Raw genomic sequence first — 27,512 nt, 5'->3', positions numbered from 1 at the left:
GCACAAATGCTTTGCATGCAGTTACCAAATGTGGCCACAAGAGGGCGGAACACAGCCTGCACAGTGGGGTGGTGGCGAGTGTCTTCTCTCAGTGGGAATAAATCCAGGCCTGGGGACTTCTCTGTGTGCAGTTTGCATGTTCCTCCTGTGTTTGAGGAGGTTTACTCGAAAAACACGCACTTGAGTGAAAGTATCAAACCTATTTTAGTTCAGATGCCACAAACAGACATCTACGTCTCCATCCGGCTGGAAAAAAAAAATCAAAACAAAAACAAAGGAGTATAAAACCAAAGCAAAATGTTCAGTGTTTTATTTAAAAACTATAAACAGTCACCAAAGTAAATAAAGCCAATCTCTAACAGACTGTTAGATCTATGTATAGTCACACATCCTACTGACACCGCAGAAATGAGGATGGTTGGGTCGCCCCCGGTCAGATGCTAATACGACAGGCAGTCATAAATGTTACACAACACAGTAGAGAGGACAGTCTGAGGACGTGAGCCGGAATGTGGCATGGTATTAAGAATGAAAAAATAGTACAATAAAACTCCACACTATATTAAGATAGAAAAAAGTAGTGAAGAAATATCATACCTGCACGTAAAGCAAAGAACACAGGAGAAAACCTGTATAAAAACTCCATGTATTTAAACCAATTTACAAATACAAAAAAATTTTGGTACGCGCACTGTGCCCGTACAATGACAAAACGCTTACAGTGGATATATGTTACTCGTGTGTGTTGTGTGTGTGCGTGTTGAAGGGGGGGGGGGGGGGGGGGGGGGGAGGAGAGAGGATGTGCGCGGGAAAGAGGAAGGGGAAGAGAATACCTTCAATATTTTTTTTTTCTTCTACAAAATGACATGATATATTATTCCATACTCTTTCAGCCAGCAAAATGAGTTCTACAAGGTATTATAATACAAAAAATGTCACAGTTCCACAAAAAACTGTTTTCCCCCTCCCTAAGCTTTACAGCATCAGTACCTTTGCAGAATTATTTACAGGTTTTTAAGTACATTCATCCACTGCTGAGTATAGAATCACATTAGATACAAGTGACCAGGGATCATAGAAAAGCAAAAAAAAAAAAACAAAAAAACAAACAAAACCAAAACACAAAGAAAAAAACAGACTAGTTTATTCAATCCTGCCAAAGTAATGCTTCTATGACTCCACAGAGTGAGTTCTCCAGTGGCTGCATCGGCATGAAAGAGGATCTTCTTTATATATATATTCACAACATATTTACAGGATTCTTTTTTTTTTTTATTAATTGTAATGGTATTCATTTCAATAATAAATAAGTGAAAATATATGACTCAAGTAAGAAAACCAAGCTACCAAGTTTCTAAAGAAAAAAAAAAAAAAAAAAAAAAAACTCTCTCTCTGCCAGTTGCCGGCCGAGCCGTCCTCTGCCCGATCCCGTGGGACGCCATCGGCGGCCCCGCCCACCCGGATGCTTCAGTCGACCGCCACTCACGCGCCGCTTCACGGGACTCCAAGGAAACAAACAGAAGAAGACTACAAAAAAAACAAAACAAAAAAACAAGACAACAGAGGAAATGTGCTCGTTCGGGGTCTCGTTGGTGGAGTCCCTCAGGGAAGCAGTCTCAGAGCTCCCCCTGGTGGGCAGCTGGTGGAAGACCCCATGGCAGTTTGTGTTTTTTTTTTTTTTCTGATCTTCTCCTGCGTGTTGATGGAGGAGGAGCGTCGGGGGTTTGAACACAGGTTGGCGAGGAGGTCGGGGGGGACGGGAGCGGGCTCAGACGTCCTTGGTTCCTCGCCCCCGCTGCCGACCCGCCGCGGCTGCACCGGCGGCTGGCTCCGCCCACGAGAGGGACGGGGAGGAAGGGGGGGGAGAGCGCGGTCTCTCCAGCTTGTCCGTTTGGCGTTAGGCCTGGAGCGAGCGTGTCAGTTCGTAAAGGCATTTGGCGAGCGTGGTGGAGACCTCCATGTTACTGAGCGCCAGCACGGAGAGGTGCGTCTCATGCCGCTTTACCAACCTGAGAGCAGGAGCAGAGTGTCACACACGGTTTACACAACAGCAGCTTCTGCGTTTACATGGAAACAGAACGCGTGTGGTTCCAGCTTCGCGGCTCGCCGGGGATACTTACATGCGACCGCAGTCCGAGTGCTTGGCGACGTTCTTTAACGTTAAGGCAGCAGTTAGTCTTATGTGTTTGGTCACTGGTCCTTCTTTCTCGTCCTGGAGGGGGAGGAGACACGACACACACACAAGAACTGTCAGTTATTGTTCTACATATGTGTGTGTGTTAATAACTTTGTGGATGTCAGTGTGAACAGTGTGACACTGACATGGCGAGCCGCCGCCCCCATGTGGAACCTCGAGGGTCCTCAGTGTTACGGCCGAATAAATCGGCCCGTTTCTGTTGGATCGGAAATTGCCTAACTCCTCAGCGCGATGTGACCCGAGCTTGAACCGCCAGGTGCCGAAAACAGAGGGATTTAAAAGCTACAGAGCAGCTTATGTCCACCCTCAGCCAGGACGCAGCTTAAGAAGTCATAGTCATACAACTGCAAGTGTGTGTGTGTGTGTGTGTGTTTCCAGAGAGAGGCGGAGGTGTTAATGGCCGGCCCGGTTCTACTCACGGTGAAGTCCCTGAAGACCAGGTTTCGAGAGCCTCTGCGGAGGGCCATGAGAGCTGCGCTTGGATGTGACGATTGCTTTCGGTGCTCGCGGTGCCGGAGTGCTGCCTGCCGCTGGCGGCGTCCTGCACAACACAGCCAACACACACCAATTAATAACGGTTTCTGGTTCAACATCCCAACTAAACACAACCATGCCATCTGTTCTAGATCCTGTCTTCATGACAGCTCAGGAGAAAACTCCATTATTTTTGCATTTGGATAACAAGTCATGACACTATGTGTGAAAATTTCTCAAAATACACTCAAAACGCAACCAGCGTTTTCGTGTCGGTTGGGCCGGAGACGGACGGACGGACGGACGGACGGACGGACGGAGCGGTACGTACTGGGAAGAAGTCTGATTGGGACTTTGTGCCTGCTGCTCCTCCAGCTTGAGTCCAGCCAGCAAAGCCTCTCGAGAACAGTGCTTATCCTGGGAACACAAAGAGCGGAAACTATTCAGACTAATCTCACACGGCTTTCGGTCCCGTTCACGACATCAAAACCAGAAGTTTGTGGGGGGAGATCGGGTGGGGGGCGTTACCTGTAGATGTGTGATGAAGGAGAGTCTCTGCCGGGGGAACGGCTCGCAGCCCTCCCACTGACACTGGCCTCCGTACACGTCCTTCCCTCCGTGCTGCGTCGCCGCGTGGTAGAACACCTGAGACGGCGTCTCGAACCACCTGGGGGCGGGGACACAAGACACGGTTCTGCACGTGAGCTGGCGGCGGCGCGGGGAAACGGTGGGATGCTGCCTGACGGGGGGCGTCGTACCGTTTGCACGACTGCCACAGACACTTGAAGTTCTGCCCTGCTTTCCTGCTCGGCTCCGGAGCCGCCGTGGAGGTCTGCTGTGCTGGGAGGTGAGGGCTGTGGCTCCCCGCCGGCGCCGGCTGGGAGGCGGGGGGCGGGGACGGGGTAACCGTGGGCTGCGGAGGAGACGCACAGGGATGAGACACGCGAGCGCCGCTCGGGGAGGCGGAGGCCCGAGGGCCGAGGCCGCCTGTTGGCTGAGACGTAACCCGGGCCGCCTGCTGGCCGGGGTTGTTCTCTCAGCCGCGTCGCTGTCGGAGGCGGGTATCGGCGAGAGCCACATGGTCTCAACTGGCTTCACCTTCTTAACCTCCTCGTATGTCGCAGACACACGAGGCGAGTACGAGAAAGTCCTTCTAGTATTCACCTCGTGTGTCTGCGACATACGATCGAACAGGATTTCTCACGAGGCGGCGGTGTGGGTGACGGGTCTGACGCTGACTCACCGTTGTGCCAGCTGCCTGTGTGGGTGAGCAGTTCCTCTGCTGAGTGGCGTTCTCTATTGCTACTTTGGCTACTGTGCTTGGGTCTGTTCCCGCCGGCACCGCCACCATGGTGGCGCTGCTGCCGGCGTTGTTGGGGTCGCTGATGGTGATGATCCGCACGCCCACTTTGTTGGGGATCCCCGAGGACGCCGCCGCCGAGCTGCGCTCCTCGCTCTCGGCCGGCCTCTTGAAGCCCCGGGCCTCGGGGGCGACCCCGTTGGCCGGAGGGGCGGCGGGACTCTGGGAGGTAACAGTGGCGGCGGCGGGAGGGGGGCAGGGGGAGTTGGGGAGCAGTTGCTGTCTCAGCACCGGCGTGGCGTGGCCCGGCCCCAAAGGTCCGTTGGATAATTCCGAGGGAGGCCTGCTGCCTTGCGCCGGGGGTCCGTTGGCCAGGCGCTCGGCCTGCTGGGCTTTGGCAGTGTCCTGCTGGGGGGGAGGAGGGAGGGGAGGGTCGAGGCTGTGGCTCTTCTCGGAGGGGCCCACCTCGCCGTTCCCCAAGAACTGTTTGGAAGCAATGTGATTTGGAATGTTTTTGTTAAAGTTCCCGCCGCCGTCGCCCCGATCGAAGTCGCACACCCCGTTGACCAGAGTCTTTTTGGGGTCGGGGCTGCCCTCCGCCGGGGCGCTGGCGCCTGGAGAGAGGGCCTGCCTCCAGTTAGCAGGGCGGCTCTCCGGGGCCGGGCCGTTGAGCGCTCCCTGGCTGTTCCCTGAGTGGTATGGAGGTAGATTAGACTCCATGCACTTCCGACCGTTTAGCAGCTTGTCGCCCGCCGCGACGTCGCCGTTACTCGTTTTGACGCCGGAGGAATCCCCGCCGGCCAAGGAGGAGTTCTCCATCACCTCGATCTTCCTCTCGTGGATGTGCAGCCCCGTGGCGTCCTTGGCCTCCTCCTCCTTTTGACAGATGATCTTGTCTCCTCTGAGGGGAGCTGGCAGTGGTGGAGGAGGAGGAGGCGGCGGCGCGGGGGAGGGGAGGGGGAGGCGGGGCTGGGGGGCGTGGTGGGGTACAGTTCCAGTAGAGAATGCAGGAGACGCGGCTCCCGGGCCGACGGCGGCGGCGGAGGTGGTGAAGCCGGTGTTGGGGACCACGGTGAAGGTGACCTGTCCTGACGCCACGGGGCTCTGGATGATGGTGGCCCCCCCCGGGCTGCCGGTGGAGATGAGCTGGCCCGGCAGGAGCTGGACCGTCTGGAGGCCCGGCGCGGCGGCCGCCGGCAGCTGGCCCGGCACCAGCTGCACGTTTAGCTGCGGGGGCTGAGGGGAGGGGCTCTGGTTGGCGTAGCCCGCCTGGTAGATGACCTGCGGACTCTGGGCTATCGTGTTGTTGGGAGGGGGCACCTGGGGGGCGGCAGGATGAGCTTCCCCCCGGCGTTAAAGGCCCTCGCTTTGGAAGCAGTAGCTGTTTGATCAAGCTGGACTCGGTGGAGGTAGGCTGAGAGGGGGGCGGCTGGGACAGGATCTGCAGGGGCGGCGGCTGTTGGTGCTGCTGTTGGTGCCGTTTGATGGACAGTGCGTGGCTGACAGTCTGATTGGGCTGGACCTGCGTGCTGGGGTGGGAGGAAGGAGGCGGGCAGGGGCTGGAAGCGGCCCCGGGCTGCCCCGCTATCTGGATAGTCTGGGCGCCCGGGATGGCGGAAGGGTTGGCGAGAACGATCTGGTGTATGGCGGGGGAGTAGGCGGGGCTCTGCTGGGGGTTGGGACCGACTATTACTACGCTCTGCGCCTGCTGAGGCTGCTGGTTGGTCGGCGCTATCGTGGCTGCTGGTCCAGGCTGGCTTGGCGCTGGCTTGGGGGCGATGTTCTGAAAGGTGACGCGCGACGCCTGGGAGTTGGGCGCCTGGGTGGAGGAGGACGGCGCGGACTCCGCCTGGCCGGCTCCGGACAGAGGCGGGGTTTGAGGCAGGGGCGGGTGCTGGGTGAGGGGGGGGCACACGCCTTGCACCCTGGCGGTGAGGATGTGGCCCTGCGGTACCTGCTGAAATAGCGTGACAGGCGTCCCTGTGGGGAGCATGGGGGAGTGCTGCTGCTGCTGCGGGGCCGCCGGGTTCTGAGGGCTGTGGTTCTGCGTGGCCGGAGCCGACGGCGGAATCTGGACTGTCGGACCAGGTCGGACCTGCTGCTGCTGCGCTGCTGCCAGAGGATTTGGGGGTAACTGCGGAGACACCTGCGGAGGCACCGGATGACGGGGAACAGTCTGGTGGCCGACGTGAGGAGGCTCCTGTGCAGTCAGTGAGGGGGACGAGACGCCGGAGCCCGCAGACCGGACGAACTGAGGTCCAAGACCGGGGTGCCCGGGGGGTAAGCCTGGTGAAACAAGGAGCAGCTCAGAAACAAGGAGCAACAACGGACAGACGACCAAGCTGCTATTCCGGTTGATCACGACATACAGCCTCACCGCTCCCAATTCTATATTTGATATAACAACAAAAACAGCTTAGACAGTTTCTAAATGCTTCCCGGCGTGAGAGACCACAGGTCAAACTTCCTGCGTTTCATTTCCTGCGATGCAGCTGCGCTGGTCCGCCAATTTCACGCGCAGCTCCTCTCACTTTGATCATTTCCTCAAAGTGTTTGCCTTTGTAATTAGTTCAGCCATCTTGTTCCCGGCGGTATTAGCTCTGCGGTCTCTGCGGTTACTGCAGAAATGACCGGAGTCTGATTTTGATGCTGGACGACTGAAGGAGGGTCCGGTACCTGGAGGAGGGGCCTGAGGGTCTCCAGGTACGTCGTGCCGAGCTGCTGGAGGCGGAGGCGCTGCTGCCGGGTTCTGCTGAGGCTGCTGGTAGTACAACTGGATGGGAAGGGGGATGGACCTCCGCCGCAGGCCTACCAGGAGGATGTGGACCTGGCTGCTGGCCTTCTGCTCGTCCTGCCGCCGCATCGTGTGGTTGGGGAACACGGTTCTGGAGCGGCAGGAGGAGGGTAAGAAGATTAGTGATGATGGGAAACTGCTGAGCTGGAATCCAACCAGAGGTGAACGGCGCGGTCACTAATCCAGGTTTACAACTCAGCATACAGAGCAGCGGTTTGGAATTCTTCTGGAGGATTACCATCACACACACACACACACACGCTACGATCTTGTCACTGTGGAGCCACGAGGCAACAGTGTGGACTTGGGAGGAGCCGGGACTGACCGCAGACATTTGAGGAAGCCAGTAGAATTCAAGATGTTGCTCCGTCCCATTTTGCTGCACGTGGCCAGGTACTCAGAGTACATTTCTGATCGAGACACCGTGCCCTCGGGGTGGGTCTCGAAGTGTGCATTTAACCTGTGGGACGACACGGAAGAGAGGAGCGTGACCGAGGAGGAACATCCAGCGGCGTCGGGCGCTCGGCAACGGTTTGTTTCTTCGCTCTCACCACTGCAGTGTGAATTTCTCCCCGTCCAGTTCCACGATGCCGGGAGGAGGCTGAGCAGATTGAACTGGGACCCTCGTTACTGCGCGCACACACACAAACACACACAGAGGGAAAAAAAAAAAACCTTTATGTTACTCCAGACTGCGCCGCCAAGCAAAGCAAGCACATGATTCATCTCATCCATCCTTTGAATGGTTCAGGTTTGTGGTGCTACCGGGTCCGTCCACTAGATGGCAGCAATCCAATGACTTGGCCTGACAGCATTAACTGTCAGAAGGGTTCAGAGCACAGAGCTGCTCTGCTCCAGAACAGGTGATTTAGTCCTGCCTCGGCTCTCCACCATCACAACAACTCAGCTTGGCCAAATCTCTTTGATGTGTATTGCAGCCGTCCGATCGGAGACAAAACTGAGCGCGTCTTTCCAGTTACGACTAAAACGTTCATTCTACATACATTTTTACACGATTCAACAGCTTAAAATCAAAATAAATCAAAGCATGGGCTTCATTTGAACTGACTGGCAAGAGACGGACGCACATGAAAAGAATCTATTCACGGAGGCCGTTTCAAAGCACTCCAGTGAAGAAGTGCCGCGCTAGCATCTCTCTCGCTCTGTGCATTGGGACAAACAGTGTGGACAGCAGGAGATATTTGATGTTTGAGTTATAAACTGTTTGGTTTCTTGTTGAAATTGTTAAAACGCTCATGCAGCTCTCACATAAATCCAACAATTACCGCTGAAGTAGGAGTTCCCGACTGCCGAAGCAGACTGACTGACTGGTGTCTTGTGGCCATTTGCATACCTACACTGTGCTCTTAATCTAATTTGCATACAAGCGCTTTCCATCCTGGAACGCCGGGCTCTGGTGAGCAAGGTCAGGCTGAAAAGAAAGTTTTTACTACGGCCTTGTTCACACGATAAAAACTTGAAGTGGAGACCGTGAGGTTTTGCTGCATGTTGGCTTCATCTCTTTGTAAACATCTTGACTCATTTAATCTCCTTGCATATTCATGGCTATTTAAAAAAGACGCTTTATTCAACTAAGGATCAATTTAGACACAATCAATCAAAATAGCTCATTTCTACCTCAATGAGGAGGATCACAGCCTTCCAGCCCGAGGCAGGAGGACACTCACCCGGTGCCGGCGTGCCCTGCATGACTGCAGGCACCTGCTCCACCAGCTGCGGCCGGACCTCCGCCGCCTGGTCGGCGTTGGCCTGATGCTCGATCAACCGCACGGCCGTGAGGGCGTCGGGTCCGAACGTGTGCAGGTCAACAGAGACTAACCGCACCAGGAGGTCTGCGGGGGGAAGAGATTCAGCGGTTCTGCGTCACCGTTCACCGCAGGCATGAACCGAATCAGCGATGGGAATCAACCGGTACCTATGCTGTGGTCCACGGAGGCTATTTTGCCACAGGGAATCTCCCCCAGCTGGGCCAGCAGGTAAAGCACCTCCAAGGAGGCCATGAGTAACATGAGGTCAGGCAGGGTGAGGAGCATCATGACCTCCCGGTACGAGTCCTGGTCCACGTACTCGCAGATTAGCATGCCATTGTCCTCCACTTTACTGAGGTTACCCAGGATCTCCATGGCTGAAAAGGAAGGACAACATGTCGTTTTCAATCCGGACGCTTCACTTCGCTGCCGACAGCAGGAACGTCCCGGGGCCTCACCTCTCATCTTCAGGAACCGGTCCCTGGACATCAAGCATTTGGTAATGGTGTGAAATATCAGATGTGTCGTCCGAAAGTCGACAGGATCCAGCTGGAGCTGAAAGGAGGCAACACAACGTTTATGTGGCCAGTTCGATTTAAAACGTAAAAGGCAGCAAAATCTGCTTCAGTACTCGTGTAAAAGATTTTAAAAAACGCGTTCGGAGCGATATCTGCACCCCAACATTCAATTAATGACATCAAAGGCCGAGCTGATCGTATCAGGGAACGAACCACACAGCGTCCTAAAATAGAGCGCCGGTACCAGCTCATCAACATGCATCTTAAATCGAGGAAGGAAGCCAGCTCCCGCAGCCAGCCCGGCGTGGACGACTGGAAGCGCTCATTCGGAGTCGGTGACAGCGAGGAACCGGGAGAAGTCACCCCAGCCGAATGTGTAAATGTTATTCTGTAAAGCAGACTGTCGGGAAGTGGCGGGGAACGCCATCTGTTCGCAGCTCTCAGGAAGCCGTACCTACATCGGCCGCACTGCCGAGAGCGCGTCTCCCAAACAGACTGACCCCGCGCCACAGCGCCGTTCACACGTCCGTCTGATCCGAGGTAAACATCGACGGCTTCCCCAGCCTCTCGGAATTTCACCACAGCTTCATCATTCAGCTTTCTGCTGGGACCAACCGGGGCTCATTTCACCCCACAAACTGGGGGGTTTTCACTCCTCTTTAGTTGGCACGGATATTAAGAGTTACTACCACAAAAATGTTAAGCTACATTAAGTGTCATCAGTACAATTTCATTCTTTTTATATTCTTTTTTTACGTTTTTTCTGCTTAAAAAAAACCTCCACCCTGGTCTCACCTCGGCAGCCACGTTGCCCAGCGTGTCGAGGCCGAGCTGTCGGAGTGAGATGAGGTTACAGTGGGCACAGAGCAGGAGGAAGCGCAGGCACGTTCGGTTGGCCGCTAGCAGCTTGACGTTGGCCTCCTCGAAGGAGAGGTTCCGCAGGATGACGGCGATCTGCAGCACCCGCTGGGCCTCCATGTCGCTGATGCCCGGGTTCCGCGGGGGTGGAAGATGCTCTGCCAGCGCCTCTCACACGACGTACCATCTGCAAAGAGGCGCACGCTTCAAATATCGCTTTGGGCTGCCGTCAACGTTTTGACTGAAGTGGGAGAAATGAAGCGTAGGACTACGGTTATCGGCAGCTGAGTGGTTTTCACCTTGTGCCGGGCTGCTCTTGTCCCAGATGAGCTCCCTGACTTCGGCGTCCTCCACCACCTCTTTCCAGAACTGCAGGGAAACGGAAGCAGCGCGTCAACAGCGCGGCAGACGGCACACAAAAGGCTTCATTAATCTCCGCTTACCATAATATGACTATAGGCAAGAGTAGTAAAGTGGGGTTACGGTGGGGTCAGTAGACCACACTCACTGAGGGTTGAAAAAACAACTAGGAAGCTTGATAGTTACTGCAATGCAACCGATACTGTTAAAATGAATAATACATCTGTCTTCAAATGTTTTGGTTACATGTAGCCGCTGCTATCTTTATCCAGTAATATGATTTCCTACCAGAGCTCAGCCTATATGCTATTCTAATGCTGGCTTCTCCACAGAGAAAGAATTATGCATGTTTTCTGAAGAACATACAACATAAGTACATATTTGTATTGAGCTGAAAGAGTGGAGCTGCAGTCAGTCTCAATTTAGATCAGATATCAGATTCAATCAAGAATGACTAACTGGATGAGCTGCAATCTACCTAAAAAAACATGTATTTGAGGGTATCTGTAATCTCTGAATGAAGAGTGAATGTGTCCGGTCCAGGGTGTCACCTGCCTTCATTATCTGTTGTTTTTGACCCGGTCAGTGTAAAAACATGGCTGGACGTTGACTGGTCAACCACAGTATGTGTGAAAGGTTGCAGGGTTCATGGCCGTTCTGCAAGCAGCCACCAGGGGGCGACTGGGAAACCTCTGGCTTTACTTTAGAAAAGCTGTTAACCTTCCATCAAAATGAACAGTTAAGCTGTCAAACCTGAAATCTCAGACAAACTTAACATATCAAAGAGGAAAAACTATACTGACGGCTCCGCCCTCCCGAGTGACAGAATCTATCATTTCCACATCAGTTTTATTTTTTTTAATACGTTACCCTGACAAAGTCCCGAGAGGTTTTCTCCTTCCAGTCCATCCCGAACACCCCGGAGAAGCTGCCTAGTGCTGGAGAACACAGAGGGAACGTCACAACAGGCTTCTTCTGCCTTTTTATTCCCCGTGACAAATTATATTTAGAAGGTGCTAAAAAGAGTCAACCGTTTGATCCTGAAACACGGGGCATGCAGTAAGCGAGATAAACACAGCGAAAACCGTCTCGTGCGGATTTCTGCGACGAGGGAACTAACGTAACCTGACAGGTACAATCATCGTCTTTGCTGTGACTACGGTGAGAGGGAGCGAGTTTAGCGACGTACAGTCGTCGAAGACGCCGGCGTGCGCCAGCAGCAACGTGACCAGTTTGGGGTCCTTGTCCAGCTGCATGGCGTGCTTGCTCTCGTTGGAAAGCAGAGTGCAAACGTTGACGGCAAAGTCCACTTCGTTGGGGAGGCCCGAGAGGAGAGACAGCACCAGTTTGTTGTAGTCGCACGGCGCAACGAAGTCCGTAGACAGTCCATAGCTTTGGCGAAGATAGTCTGAGAAGAAGAAAAAAAAAACCATACAATTACACATGAGTCAACAACGAGGTTGTTTTATATTTCATCAATTTTTCACGGCACAGTCACTTTGTTTTACTCTAGTAATACATCCGACTTAAAGAACATGCATGATTTAAAACCAGCCACGAAGGAAAACTGCGTATTAACATAAAACCCAACATGAACTGCGATTTAAAGGCTGGAAACTTCTGCATCACGGTGAAAGGGAAAGCGTCAGTTTGGGTTTTCTAATACGATTTTCAAAAACACTCATTAAAAATAAATTCAGCTGCAACTACTCAACCTGCTCCTCTGCCAGACACCGAGCACGGCGCTCAGAAATAAAACATGTCAGACGTAGCGGGTTGTAAAACGGCAGTTTGGAAACAGCGCTCTGGGAAATTGGGAGACGGCGCGCTCAAACCCGGCGCCGTTTGACGGCACTTTCATCTATGAAATGAACACAGGGTAGCGCGGACGCCGCGTCAGGGAGGAAACTGGTGTATCGGCACTGCGTCGGAGCGATCCATATCTAGTCTAGATCTACTATAATAAACTCTTGTAAAAGGGAAGAGCTGCCCATTCAGACAAAACTTTATTTTATACTGTGCGTTCCAGACACACAACCTCCTCAAGCACTTTCCTGAAAATCAAAATGAAACCACAACTCAAAGACAATCCCCCAGGTTTCACCACAACACACACTAGAATGATTCTGACTGAGGTCCCGTTTAAACCACGCTTCCAGTGAAAACATCGTTTTTCATTTCTGTCTTTGTTTCCACAGATATGGGGTCGGACAGTTGTCAAAACTTTCCACCTTGGGAGCTGTTTTCAGTGACTCTGCTCACCGTTGTCATGTCAACAGACGCCCAAAATGCCATGAAACTTTCCCATGCAGCACTTTTTACGCCGTATAGAAAATATTAACTCGGCGGCAGATTTTTCCAGGTTAATCTACAGAGATCAGTCCAGACTCTGACTTCCTTCATTAATGATTGCAGCGTGTAAACATTAGCAGAAAGCGACCAGCGGCTTTGCGCCCCCTGCACACCTCCAGTCACGTTATCCTCAGATTTATTTTGCACTTCGACTGACTTTTAAAGCGAACCAAATGGGGCACTACGCCGCTCGGTGAAAGCCATCTTAGTGTGATGAGCCGTGTCGCGTCTGACGGAAGGAAATGAATGTCCTCCAACTTTTAATTGCGTTTGCGTTCGACTCCGTTCGCCCTCATGATGAGCTTTTTATAATTAACAGACATTTAATATGGAATTCTAACTGTATGGCGACGTCTTGCCTGGAATACTGTAAAATCTACATGATCCTGGATGTCAAAGCGGAATTATTTTGTCAACAAAGAGCTGCGATCGCGCTCCGCTCCGCTCTGCACTGTAGCTTGATTTTCTGCTATCAATCACTTTATGTGCACTGACTGGTCATTTCGCCGTGCACCGGGTTTCAATTTGGCGCAGGGTCTTTGTAGACCGCCGCCTCTGGAAACCAATCATAACACAGAGAGGAGTCCCGCTGAGTGAATTTGATTTCCATGCTGAAAAGGTTTGTGCAGGGGAAATGTAATTCAGCTGAGTTGCCGTTACGGGGCGGGCGGCGGCGGCGGCTCCTGTCTGCGCTCGTCCTCCGGCACCTGCAGCGAGGTGCGGCGCACCGCCGCGCGACACGCCGCCTGACAGACGGGGCTTTATGAGCTGAATGAATCAACGCTTGTCGCAGGCCTCCGAGACAACGGGCCCAAAACCAGAAAGCCGGGAGACGATTTCCAGAGCAGTTGTCAAATAATTAGCCATGACCGAGCCGGCGACGGCCGTAATGGCACAATTTCAGGCGAGGTGTCCCACTACATTACTGCTGCATTTAAATTCAGAGCCCGGGGACAGACGGAGCGCATTTCTCTGAGCTTTACGACGCCGCCGAACCAAAAACACTGAGATATGAGCTGAATGCAGACATCAGAGCATCAGCGCCAGTCGACAACAGGAAGCTGCATCCAAAATCTGACCAACAGTTGGCGGCTTCGCTTCATGTATTTTTAAATGCATTTATTCTGTGTGTTTTGTTCGCTCTGCTCATTAAGAAGCTTTAATCCCCGTTCTATCGCAGGGAGATGGAAATGATCCCCATGTGATGAAGATATTTCAGCAGGGGGGGAACGTGCTGACCGGAGAGGAGGGGAGACCGGATCCTCCTGCTGCTTACGGAGCGCAGCATCAGGCTGTCTCCAAACACACACTTATATAACACACACAAAATGCATATTTCAAGTGTCGTCAATCCGTCCAACACTTTGATTTTCTCTGGGAGTCCAGTTTGTTTTACACAGCTGTCGTGAAAGTGACGAGTTTCTCAACCGAAATCAAACAGTTCCACCTTTAACTATCAATCGTGTTTACATCTTCCATTATATTCTCAGTAGAAATGAATCAAGGCTGTAGGACCCACTGCGTCCTGGGAAGAATCTGAGATACGCAACATACAACAATACAAGACGTACAATTATTCATCAGAATATGTATCAATGCTGTCGCGAGAAACTCAAAAATGAGAAATATGCAGTGAAATGTGACTTCTGAATATTCCAGCCATGCCCACAGGACCAACACCCAACAGCAGCACTTTAAAAGAAAGAAAATATGAAGCATAAGAAGTCTTTCGATATCAAACACGATCCTCAGTGGTTTCTTCTACAGAAGCAGAAATTCTCTGGATTACGACACCTGGTCAACTGTGGAGCAACACAGACGACCCATCGATCAGAATCTATGCAGTTATTTATGAAATCAATGCACAGATGAATGTAAATTAATTCCCTCTGGGATTTGTAAAGTGTTTTGCTCTGTATGATCAATATTCGTCTTAATCCTTTAATCTAAATATCTCAGTCTTAATCTACAAAAACAGTCCTGCATTTCCTGTGACTGAACTGATCTATAATCACCGCTGTCATTTCAATGTTTCTACATTCACACGACAATGTTTCCAAGTCAAAGCAGAAAGCTCTGGTTGCGTTTTAGGGGTCTGTTTCCCCGACAACGGTCTTCAAAACCACTACAAATGCAACTTCTTGAAAATGTGCCAACTCTGTCTCATTGCAAATCTGTGCCGATTCCAGAAACTGAAAACCTTCTGAAGGTAAGAGTCTCTGCTCTGCGTGGGTACAGCCGTCGGCCGGGTTCACCTCGCCCTGTCGTGTGTGTTTTCCCTCAGCGGTCATCTTTTTGGAGTCAATTAGCACAGCAGGCGGCGCGGCGATTGTTCGAGGGAAAAAAAGGCTGCGAGTGAAAGGCTAATCTAAACCGAGGCGGAGGGAAAACTAACAAGTGCTTCCCTCTTGCCTTCATCAATAACTGCTGTCAGGACAGTCAATTACCTCAGAAAGCAGCCCAGCGGTCAGCGCGACAACACTCCCGACATAATGGACAGATCTCATTCAGCGTGCACGACCGGGTCCGGCAGGGCAGACCAGAGGTCGGCTCCGAGCCGCACAACATGTGATTTATAACGTGGTTACTCGCAGGCTTTTTATCACCGGCAAAAAGCTGCACACACTCAAGAGTTAGAAAATTATTAGTCAATGCTTAAGTTTGTGTGGGCAACTTTCAGGCAATTACCGCACGCTTCAGAGCCTCGGTGCAAACCCAGCCGTGCTGAGCCAGGTCAATTCAAAGAGTCACGGCCTAATGAAAGTGATCAACGGGAAGAGGGTGATCAGGCTTCACCGGAAGCAAACAGTCCGAGAAGAGATCAGCTGTTTAAAGCCAAGAATAAACAGCCTGACAGGACAACGATGCTTTTCAGTTTTGAGAAACTTTTGCATTTACACTTGGAAACATTGCAAACAGGATCTCAGAGTACAATACAGCCCAAGATGGCAGAAACAAATCCCAACTCCAACAGTTCAAAAAGATCTCGAGAAAACAGAAATCCTCCACAATCCGTTAGGAGATGATCCATTTTGGGGGAAACGCACTTGTTTGCAGAAAGTGAAGTGAGCGAATCAATACCACTCGTGACTGCACTACCGATGCGTGGCTGGCATCAGCGGCCTGCGACCATTCAACATTTCACTACAAGAGAGTACGTCTCCAGCTCCGTCTGCATGGACACAAGCAACACGAGCGCCGCGCTCACTCAGCCCCGATGCGAGGATCCACCTCCGTCTGCTGACTCACTTCTTCACTATCGCCACGTGAATGAATTCTGAAATGGATGGAGCTGAAAACTCATGTACTGTGGGGAAACCTCACGTGTGTGACCACACTGAATACACACACACACACCGCTGAAACGACCGGGATGTATTCCTATTAGAGCTCACTCAGCCTCCAGCAGCGTGACTCTCCCCTACTGTAAAGCTCAGCGCTGACCGTGCCTACCTGATACAACGTGTTGCTGGTAGTTATAAGAGTTAGGAATTGCACCGATTGGAAGAGAGGCTTTGGGGTTCCCCGGCTGCGCTTCTTCATCATCCTCGCCGAAGTGGTGGACTTTCTCATACTTCTCCAGGTATCTGTGAGGAAGCAAAAAAAGAAAAAAGAGTGAGTCGACAGCTTCGTGCCATAAATCCTCATTTCTGTCGGACGCTCGCTTCGGGTGATGAAGCAGGATCACATTGAGTCTTATTTACTCCATAATTCACTCGGCACTCAGACTGTGACTGTTTGAGCGGCGGGTATCAGGCGCACAGCAGCTCCAGAGGGAAACCTTCTCGTGCGCAACTCTGCAGAGTAAAAACTCCAACTGGCACAACTACAACGAGAGCGTGAGTTGGCTACGATGTGTTACTGTGATGAAGAAAGCCCAACATTAGCACCTCTTACCCACGGACCCACGGACCTCATGTTGGACACCCCTGAGTTAGAGGCTTTCTATCAATCTGCCAAAGCTTTGCAACACATGAAATGTTCAGGATTATATTGTTTCTGCGTTCGTGCCTGTAGACCAGTTTAAAATGAATTGTGTTGTTAATGTGCGACCGGTACAGGATGCCGTCGCTCTCCAGCAGCCGACAGTGCAGCTCTGATCCCTCTTTAATTGAGATTTGTCCATTACAGAGACCAGCCCTGCTGCAGCACATGCCATTCGCTGCATTCATCTGAAAGAGACATCGGGGTTCCCCTAATTTAAAGCCGACGAAGCCTCTGGGGGGACGTGCTGCTTTGTAACATGTACAATAAAACCCTGTCCGGCGCCGCGGAGGGCCGCCTCCTGAGCAGACTTGGCCGTGGCCGGCGGGCGGTTGGTGTGTGAATGGGCTGGTGGCGGAGGAGAACACAGCTCCGGTTCTGTGAGCACGGGCTGCTGAACAAACGGCAGACTTCGCTGACACGCGGCCAGGAGTTGGCAGAATAGTGGCCGACGATCTCCGGCAGCCTGAAACACTCCCGCCTGGTGTGGATCAGCCCGAGAGGACGCGTTACATCACCTCCTTTCTACTGTCATTTTCCATGAGGGCTGGGGCTTTTTCAGTGTGTGTGTGTATATGTTACGACGCAGATCTTCATGTGTTTCTTTTCATGATGTTGAAGCTGTAAGTGGCACTGTTGACATAAAACATGCCGCGACTCTCAGTCCATGTCCTGCTGGGATTGGTAGTTTAATAGAACCCAGTCACACCGTAACTATGAAAGATCCTGGAGAGAAAAACTAGCGTTCAAAGCTTAATGGCAGAAAATAGCTCTTTAGATCTCACGAAAATTCAGACTGACTGCAAACACAACAGGAGACCTTCGTCAGAAAACAACATTTAAAGTGATTCAATCCAGAATAACATCAGCGTGCGCCACAGCTGACCGCACAAAAGGAATCGCAAACTAAATAAATAGTCCACGGCATTCAACTTTTCTTCACTCCGCATGCAGCGTGAGTCGGTTTGAAAGATGTTCACAGCTGCTTTAGCCGACACCGCGCCGCTTTCAGAGGGCGAATCAAAGCGCTCTGCTTCATGACGGAGGCTCAAAATGAGCAGGGAGGGAGAAACGGATGTGTCTGCACGACTGAAGGCTGACAGGTTTTGGTGCATCACGAGTGCAAAAAGCTCAATGAAGCGACTGAGGTGTGAAAATATTACCAGAAAGGAAAAAAAAAAGTAAAAATCCAGCTCTCCATTTAAAAAACTCACAGAAGAAGTGTGTGAACGCAAACAGCTGTGAGCCAAGAGCGAGCAAAGTTTGTGGGAAAACCTCGATGAGCATGCGACTGCAGCCTCTTAGGGTGGATCAACACTTATAATAATGTAGAGAATCTGCCAGGCAAACACACACGCGCGGCACACACACACACACTCAGCAAAATACCTCGGCAGCGGCCGTGGAGTGAGCCCGGCCTGTGTGGTCGTGAGTCACCCAGCAAGTGCCTGTTTCTGAATTAGGGCCCGCTTGTTCATCGCGGCCGAGGTAATCCCCCGTCCGCTGGCTGCCGGGTGACACGCCGGACTATAAATACACTCAGCCTTCATTTGTGGAGAGAGAGACGGAGGGAGGAGGGAGGGAGGGAGGAGGGAGGGATGGGCCCCGGTCCCCGCTGCAGCGTCATCAACCGCTGTCTGGGCACCAGCGAGGAAGAGGCTGAGTGTGAAAGATGAGTAAAGGCACGAGACGAGGCCGGGGAGGCGGCTGCAGCTGCTCGTGTTTGCTTCCTCTCAGAGAGAGAGAGAGAGAAAGAGAGAGAGAAAAAAAGGGAACACACTCCTCCCACAAACCAGAAAACCACCCGAGCTGGATTTAATTTGACTACGACCGTTGAAGGAAGTGTGTGTGTGTGTGTGTTTTCCCTCCAAAATAGATAAACTGACAAGGTGTGACACACAGTCTCACACACACACACACACACACAGCCTGTCATTACTGCTGCATTAGCTGAAGCGATGCCTCTCGCACCGCCAGCTGCCCAGATGCCCTCCGTGTGTCGGTGTGAGTGGGAGACGGTTGCCCCCTGCTGGACGCCGGCGCAGGCGTGCAAACACACCCCGTGCCAATTTCCTGCACTCAAATGTTTGCTGGGGATTTGACGGAGCCGCTGCCCGGCGCTGGCTGGGGGTGGTTTACTTTGTCAATAATCACAGGGGCCGTTTATTGATGCCTGTGAGCCAACTCCGAACGTACCGGAGGGGCCGGATCGCCGGCTGAGGCGTTTGTGGGGGATTCTTTCAATCGGCGTGCATGTTGCACCGACACGGGCGCATCGTAACAGGGTAGAAAAAAAATCTGCGCCGACAAAACATCCCCCTGTGGAAACACAGCTAATGTGCAGCCACCTGTTGTCACCTGTTGTTTCATGCAGATGGCAGCCAGAGTGAGCACAGACAGCGGACAGAACTGCAAAGTTTGAGGGTCGTGAGTAACAGGCGAGCCAACAACCGGTTCGTGGTGTTTTTTTTTCTTCAATGAGCAGAGAGTAAATCAGCTGTGTCAAACACATTCAGTACTGGGGTCACATACAGTCCAATTTCAACCGGTAAAATAGTGCCAAGGTAGCATTTCATGTCAACTTTTAAGTTTATCATTGTTGCGGCGCAGAGTATACGTGATGAAACTGTCAATATTTTTAAATCACAAAATCCTCCTTTAATTCTCTTATTGAATTACTGACATTTAAATCAAAATGTCAACAACTCTCGTCATGATGGTAAAATGTGTACGAAAGTCAAAATCCTAAATATCTAAAGTGAAACTGGGGGAAATGCAACAGAATATGGGAAGTTCCAGCAACCTGGGTTTAAGCAATGTCCAATCAGACCACAGAGAGATGTCTGCAGAGATGATCTTTCAAAGTCACACATCAATACAGAGGCTTTATATGGAAAAACTGAAGTTTATGTTGTAATAAAGAACTGCTGACACTAAAATCCTGTTTTGCTCATTTCGGTCCCAATAAACAAACACACACCTTCACATCACATCCCACCGTTTCAACAAATATTTTTCTGTCACCATGAACTGCAGCGACAGGAGATCAGAAGGTCGTCTGTTACGCAACAAAAATAAAAAGCGATTGTTAGATGTAATTTTCTGAAAGTTACAGGCAGCGAGTGGGCCGCAAACTCCTGGACGAGAACAATGGACTGTTCATGGTCGCTGGCGAGAAAAGCCAAGGACGCCCCGGATCAAAGAGCAGCGTTTCTTGATGCCGTCATTTTTGAGCTTAAAACGTGGAAAGTCTGTGTTTGAAATAGAAGACTGAAGGAAAAAAAAAAAGGGGAGAAACGGTGAGTCCAAAGCTCAGTAAGTGGAGACAGCTCACACAACTGGTGCAACTTCCAGTTCCGAGCATTTCCTTAGAGTTATCAGCGTGGTCGATCAAGCAGGCAGCTGCGCGGTTAACAGCAGAGGAGTTCTCACACTTCTATCTGCGCGCCACACACTCCTGTGCTTCTTCTCAAGGAAAAAGGCGCGCTTTCAGACACACGTGTGTTTGTGTGGACAGTTTTTTTTTTTTTTTTTTTCTTCCCCTGATGTGACGGCGAGAACTGTAGTGGAGGAGGGCTTTTCTGGGACTGGATTTTCAGTGCGGAGAGACGTGGACTGGTTGGGAATACGCCTGATCCTCACTCATTCGGCTGTTAGATTTGTGTTGAGGATTTTAAAATGCTTCTTCTAATAATAAACTCTTTATGGATTTATTTGGGTACATTCAGCACCGAATTCCTGATCAGAATTCTGACTTTGTGTTATTGGCTTTAAAGCAGTGATCATACCCGGTCTCTGCTGTACAGCTGTGTGAAGGTCCTCTGACACCCTCCCCCTGATTTTTAAACAGGGTTGTTTAGTGGAGGCATCTGGTACCGACAGTACACATAACCTGTAATTCTTAAGCAGGCATATTGATGACAGCCATGCAGATGGCGCGGCTGCTCTGGTTTGTTTTGGTCCTTCTATATGGTACTGACTCAGCTTGCATTTATCATTCTGAGACGCAGAAACAAGCATTTTCAGAGAGAATACTTTGTAATTACAAATGCTTTCAGGAGTATAACTGAAATGTGTTTACTCAATACACACAGACACTGGTTGCAAAAGATGGAGACACATTAGATGTGCCAAATTTAAGAAACTCATTTTAAACAAGTGTCCAAAGGAACCAAACATTACTGTGAATCATTTCCATCTATTTCTTCAGGACTGTCACACTTCCGTGCTTTTTCAATCAAACATGCTTACATTGCATCCAAATCCAGTGCTGAAGGTGAAACCTGGATCAAAACTTCATCTAGAAACGTCTCCTACTACATGAAGGCCAGTGCTGAGAACATGAACCTGAGAGTGGAGAGCCGGATCTTTTTTCTGCATGGTCTAGTACACCACACCACACAAATGCAAAAAAAATCTCTTGCGTTTCTTAAAACGTGAGAATGTTGTGACACATGTGCTCTGGAGACTTTACCCTCAGACTGCTTCAGATCCAGGCACTTTGGTTCATATTAACACGGAGAACAAACTCGCCACGATGCAGTTATGTGCTTAAAAAATAACCGAGGAGAAAAAGCAAAGCTGGACATTTCATCGAGAGGTGGAACGAGACCATTTCCACCGTCAAGTCCAAGGCAGATCGGCTCATCTGCTTGTTAGCAAGGAAACTGAGAGGAGGAGATTAGGCTATCAGTTGTGGCCAACGCTGCTGGAGGGCAGGTCAAATTACAGACAAACCAAAAAAAAAAAACAGAGTCTCCAGAGCCTTCAGATATTATCTATGATGTCAAGTTTTGTCTTATTTCGCTAAAACTCTCTTATTATTCCCTGTAAGGAGCTGGCAGCAGGAGCTCCTCCACTCCTCTCCCCAGAACTGGTCGTCATTCTGGCATCTCTGAGAGTCTGAGCGGCAGCTCGGATGGGGCGAGGGGAATAAAAAAACACAGCTAATGCGAGCCAGATCAAAGGCTGCCGGGTCCAGATGTTTCAGATGAGCGGGAGAATCTTTCTGGCATCCGCTGGAAGCAGAGCGGGACCAATGGGCACCGTGCTACATGGAACCGTCTCATAAATAGCTGTGAAAATTAACACCCGCTGAGCAGAAAAAGCCTGTCTGGTGGTGTGAGCCTGGGCAAGGGCTCAATGTTGTGTTTTCTCTTTTTTCCCCTTCCTCAACCGGCATATGACATCTGAGTGGAATTCAGGCTCTGACATTGTAATCAGTGTAAACCGCACACTTTAGCGCTATAGGAACAGATTCTCATTTGGCAGCAGCGTCTGGTGAAGGCGCGCTCCAGGCGCGGTTCATTAGTGTGAACGCTGTCATCCAAAGCCTGATGTGCACTCAACAAGTGGCTGAGGATCCCTCTAGGTAGCAAACGGTCGGTGTTTTTAAACAGTCTCTGGTGTGGTTTGACTGAAGTCCGACCACGGAACGGAGCAGAGACGTCTACAAATGCTTGAAGGACGGAACAAGACCTGAGAACTCATCTAAAAGTATCAATAATATATACGCATATATAAAATCATTCAACAACAGGAATAATATTGTCCAATGGCTTCTTCTAGTTACATTTATATGCTTGGTGGATGTAATCCAGCATTTTTCCTGTATCTGAAATCTACTTTTCCCAGCGTTGCCTTGACTGACGCCTAATTTTCCGAAGCGATCCCATCGGTTGACAATAGCTGTAGCGTTCGGGCGCAGTCACAGTGATCTGCAGCGACACGGCGGTCTGGAAGATTATCTCAGGCCGTCTGTGGTCGCACAACGAGAACAGCAGCCGTCCTCAAACCCCTCTCATTATCCAACATGAGACAACAGGTTTGAAGCCATGATTGACGCAATTTATTGTCATAATCAAGTAACGTGAAGTCAAATTCAGCAAGGTTTCGGTGTCATGAAAACTAATCCCACTGCTGACACAATGATTTCAAACTGAAACGTAAAACTCCTGTTGCGTTTTGGGTGTGTGTTCATACACAACAATACTCAGTCATGTTTTTGCAGTCCCTTGCTTAGCACACACATTTTGTAAAGTATTCTTTAAGGAGTATTTTAAACATGACGCTTGTGCAAGGGTGTGGATAAAAGGACATTTTAGCACACATGTGGCTTTACTTTACTGCGTCCTCACTGTCGGTTCAAAACATAAGCCACAGCTTTACACAGATAAGAGTCACAAGACCCAAGATCCTCAGGACTGATGTTATTATGTTCATTTAACATTCTCTCCTTAAAAAAAAAAGAAAAACATTCGACGAGCAGTAAATGGCTTTAATTATAATCCACTTGCGACTCCTTTCATGGATTGAAAATAGAGGGGAAATTATGTCACGCTCACATGACTGCACCGCTGGCTAATTGCTGGGGTCATGAGAAAAGTGGGGTCACACGCCAGCAAACAGTGGAGAAACAAAGCAGTGGTGTTGGGACTGGAGTCATATTACACCGAAAAGCTCACAAATACCGCACACGAAAAAGAGGAACCTCGAGAATCTGATTGCACCTGTTCATCTGAGCCGCAGACAGTTCCAGGTTCAAAGTGTGGCGCGATCGTTTTTCCCTGCATGAGGAGCAGCGTGGTGAACTCCGGAGACAGATCACGCCGTGGTGCTGGTTGATTCAGCAGAGAGGGGCACAGTCACAGGCTTGTTTCTCTCTGTACGACCGCCCGCTGCCGTCCTCGGAAGCGGAGTGAGAAAGCCGAACCGGGCTTGTAACGCAGCGCAGGTCAAGAGGTGAAATCTAATCTGTATTGATGAATGAGAATTCCTGCCACATGCTCGCCAATCCCAACCTCTGCCGAGTAAAAACGGCTGTGAAATTAAAATAAAGATTGGTTTCATTCTCTTCCTTATAAGCCAACCACAAGCCTCATTAATGGTTACACTTCTTCCATTCAAGCTGCAGCACAGGCTGGAGCAGAAATGAGCGTTCCTAGATGTCAGTGACTCATGGGCCTGATTTCCTCCCAGCGGGGAGGCAGTGCTGAGGGCAAACAAAGGTTGAACCAGGGTATCCGTCACCTGACTTGGCTTCTGGGCAAAAAAAAAAAAAAAAAAAAAAAAACGCCGCGAAAAGAAGTCCAAAGCAACACCGGGGGCCTTATTTCAAACGCCTTCCATTCACTCTCAAATTACGGAGCGCGTCTGAACCCACTGGATGGTGTTTTACTTAGAAACAAGAACTCTGTATTCCCACGAGGAGCCACTTCCAACACATGGAACTACTAATGGAAGAGGAAAGTGGACATGTAAAAACTCTCGACTGAAAACCAACCGCGCGAAACATCTGAGCAGAAACTGTGAAGTTCTGCTACACGGGATTCAGCGGACGTCCGACCGGCTCATCAATCACTTCCTAAATCTCCTGCCGAACCACCTCTCACACAGTTTCTATCCTGGTCCTCGGCGCTGCTAATGAAGCGGACTGGAAACAGAGCCACGTTTCAGCTGTGCCCTTAGCCTGCCCGAGTGTGTTTTGATGCCCGTGCTTTGATCCGGAGTGTGAACCCTTCCGCCCCCCAAAGTCGAAATGAAATCAGCGCCACTGGTAGGATTTGATGTCAAAGCGGCGCTTCAACAGGTTGAAAACAAGCTGGGTGAAAAAAAAAAAAAAAGTTTCTGGCAAGGATCACTCTTATTACCGAGTGACATTCAGATATCAAATAGACGGCGGCGGGAGCTGGCAACTGAACTTCAACGTTGCTTATTACTCCGCTCTGAGTGGGAAGTGCTGACCAGAGAGAGCCAGACAGACAGACCGAGCGAGAGAGAGAGAGAGAGAGAGAGAGAGAGAGAGAGCCCACATCATGATCATCCTTTTCATTCAGAGCGGAGGACTAGGTCAACACAGAGTCACAAGCGTGATCCCTGCAAATATGCTGCATCTCCTACTCCTACCTGATAACTCATTTCAGAGAAGAAAAGTAAGGAATCTGTGGATCGCTGGACCAGGAAACGATGCACCGATCAACTCCCACAAGACGAGATTCTGCTCTTTCAGAAACCATTCAAGAGGATTTTGTGATGTGAAACTCTGGTGACTAAGACTAGTCAGAAAAACATTGAAAATTCAGTTCCATTTAGATGTATTTTATAAAAGTCGTCCCCAAAGTATGCTTTGCATTTTAAGTGCTATCTGTGAGCTTTATTCAATCTCCAACACCATATTCCATTTTAAATGCAACTGAGAGGGTTAGCATTTTGTGTCGCTGCTCGGTGTCGTCGACATGAAAAGTCGAACTTCAGCTAAGTTAAGGGGGAGCACGAATTCTGAGGTCACGCTGCCATAATCTGCGTTATCATCTCAGATTGAGCAACCTACGGGCTTCAAAAGGGCGTCAAACCAGTCTGAGTGTTTGAAGTTATCACCACTTGCCGGGTGACAGCTCGGTGCAGGTCCATAAGTGAATACTTGATGTGGTTGTGTATTGCTCCAGTGGAGTCGGGTTTTTCATGATCCAGCTGACATGCTGCCTCTTTTTCTACCAGCTGAACTCCAAACTAGCAACAAATTAAAATAAAATGTGCATTTAAACCGAACGGTGCCCGAGCAGACAGCTGTTACGAACGGTAAGTCAGCTAAATAATCAGGGTTGATATTAGGAAACATCTAAATGTCCTTGAGTGAGACTTTGACTCTAAACCAGCTCTAACAAGCTGTGCACCCGGCTCTGACCTCTGACCCCGCTGAGGACTGTCAAGAAGAACATCCACTGCAGAGATTCACTCGCTTCCCTCTAGATTCACACAAAAATTGACTAATTTTGTGAAAGCGAGCGGCACAGGCGAGGCGTAGATCATCTCTTCATTATCAGTGTCGGTTGAAGGAAGACAAGTGGAGCTGCCTGCCTCTGACATCCACTACACCAGGCAGCCTGAGATAAACTTTACAGAGCAGCTCCAAAGGCTGCCGTGACACAGGCAGATTCAGCAAAGTTGCTTGACCCAGCTGTCAGGTCTCTTTCGCCCTATGTTTCATCTTCGAACCCAAAACATTTCCGGAGGTATTAATTATAGTGACTCAGCCGAGTCGTGCGAGGGAATCAGAAAGAAGCCACGCTGTTAATACCTACAAATAATTCCAGCTTCATCCTTCAATATGGGAGTCAAAACACTGAGTTTGCCACAAGGCAGCAGATACATGTATCGACTTAACTTCTCTGCAATGAGCTTTGGAGGCTCAAGACTCCCTGATTCTGTGACAAACGCTTATGATAAACTCAAACTGAAATCCAGAAAACAGATTTTATTGTTAGTGTTTCACCGAGGCTGAGAGGATAAGTACCCACATAAATCACATAACAGAAACTCAACACCTTTGCACTACAGCTGCCTCCACAGTAGAAAAGCACCTAAACGGCTGTCTTGAAGTCCGCCTGAGCTTCTAAGCGGACCATTATACCAAATTATGTGATCAATGCTGGAGGAAAAAAGATGCATTACAAAGTATTCTGTCAACCCTGAATGTGGTTTGTGGCTACGTGATACTCAGAAAGACCTCGGCTAACTCCAGCAGAGCTGTGCAGACACTGTCCCTCTCTTGGAACTGACACTGATCTTATCTATGAACCTTTCAAAGGAGCCTCATCAGCAATGCACGGTCACTAATAAAACAGGTCGTTACAGTCAGAACCGGCGGCAGCAGCTTGCACCAAGACAAAAAAATATAGAACGAAAAAAAGCCAACTTGTTGACAATGCACAAACAAACAGCTTCTGCTGTAAAGTATCCACGAGTGGGTACAAGCGTTTCTCTGCCACACAGGTGCAATCCCTGGTAGGCAGGTGTTGGTGGTGGGAACAATGGGTCGCATGAGTTAAAGGGGCGAGAGAAGAAAATGGAGTACAGCGACTGCAACAACACCACATGCAGAAATGCCAGCTGTTGTGGGAGAACAGCATTTACACCAGAGTCCCATCACTGGCAGCTGACTGGGGAGTCTGCATCAAGCACACATGGGAGCAGAGAGATCCGCTGAGCGCCGCTGCATCACAACCAGATACTTCAAAACATCTCCCTCCGTAAAAGCCAGATGAATGTGAGCACAGATCACGAAATGTACACAGTGTAATCCGTGGATTGCCTGTCACAGTATGGCAGGAGTGGAGCAGCGAGGCCGGATCCTGCTGACTGCATCTCAACTTTTGTAAACACATCCCACATGCTACCTGCCAGGAGGAGAAGCTGCACCACTTACCGCAGGTAGTACTGTTTTAAAGCAAATGCAGCGTTGGAACAACTCTTGGGAAAGTTAAACTCCTCTCCAAGTTCAATCCATTGGTTTTTGTCGGAGACCTGAAAAAGGCAGAGAGGGCGTTTATGTTAGGAGATTTAATGAGAGAGCCAGGGAGAGAAAGCAAAGAAAAAGAGCGGTTACACTGCAGCCATCTGCTACAGGTTTCCTCCAATGAAGCAATACTGAGATCACTAATCGATAACTTTGTCAAACTGCTGAATATACGTGAAAATAAGAGAACGAGATAAGGGGGAAAACAGTCCGACAGGACGTGTGTAATGAGCTAACCGATGTGTTTGTTACCATATTTACATTTGACACACAGTCAGTAGAACTGTCTGTCTTCCCTTTAGGACATGAGCGTTACTGTAGAGGCTAGTTAGCACCGAGGCTAACGGGCTAACTCCACTTCAGCCGATTTAAAGCTAACGATGCTAACTCCGGTAAAGTGTGTGCATCGGTAAACTAACGCCGGGAGAGGCGAGCCGTGTCATTTACCGGCGGCTTTCTGTGCCCTCCTCTGGATCCTCTACACGGGCCTGTGAGGCCTACATTTTGTGGCCAGCCATGAAGAAAGATGGCTATGGCAGGAGAAGAGAAGCCGAGCTTCCCCCGGCCGGGCTGAGAACCGCCGGCAGAGAGCGGCGAGCCGCGTCCCGGAGC

At 50.2% G+C, this 27,512-nt stretch overlaps 1 protein-coding gene across 1 annotated transcript; it reads right to left on the bottom strand.

Moving 5' to 3' along the window:
- Window positions 1-1,328: 1,328 nt before the first annotated feature.
- LOC115404407 (AT-rich interactive domain-containing protein 2-like) lies at window positions 1,329-26,914 on the bottom strand (the record flags this gene model as incomplete). The annotated part of the gene is given in 22 exon segments (XM_030113722.1): window positions 1,329-2,009; window positions 2,121-2,212; window positions 2,617-2,683; window positions 2,685-2,738; window positions 3,003-3,088; window positions 3,200-3,338; window positions 3,430-3,584; window positions 3,915-5,304; window positions 5,306-6,257; window positions 6,648-6,856; window positions 7,091-7,225; window positions 7,317-7,395; window positions 8,454-8,618; window positions 8,702-8,911; window positions 8,993-9,089; window positions 9,848-10,056; window positions 10,059-10,097; window positions 10,210-10,279; window positions 11,141-11,208; window positions 11,460-11,678; window positions 16,076-16,209; window positions 26,811-26,914. Coding segments are annotated over 22 exon segments (4,785 nt in total), but the record flags the coding sequence as incomplete, so codon positions are not given.
- Between the last annotated feature and the right edge of the window lie 598 nt (window positions 26,915-27,512).

Source organism: Salarias fasciatus, chromosome 17 (assembly GCF_902148845.1).
Source record: "Salarias fasciatus chromosome 17, fSalaFa1.1, whole genome shotgun sequence".
Classification (NCBI taxonomy): Eukaryota; Metazoa; Chordata; class Actinopteri; order Blenniiformes; family Blenniidae; genus Salarias; species Salarias fasciatus.
The sequence above is the reverse complement of the archived record's forward strand: the minus strand, read 5'-3'. Positions and strand labels throughout refer to the sequence as shown.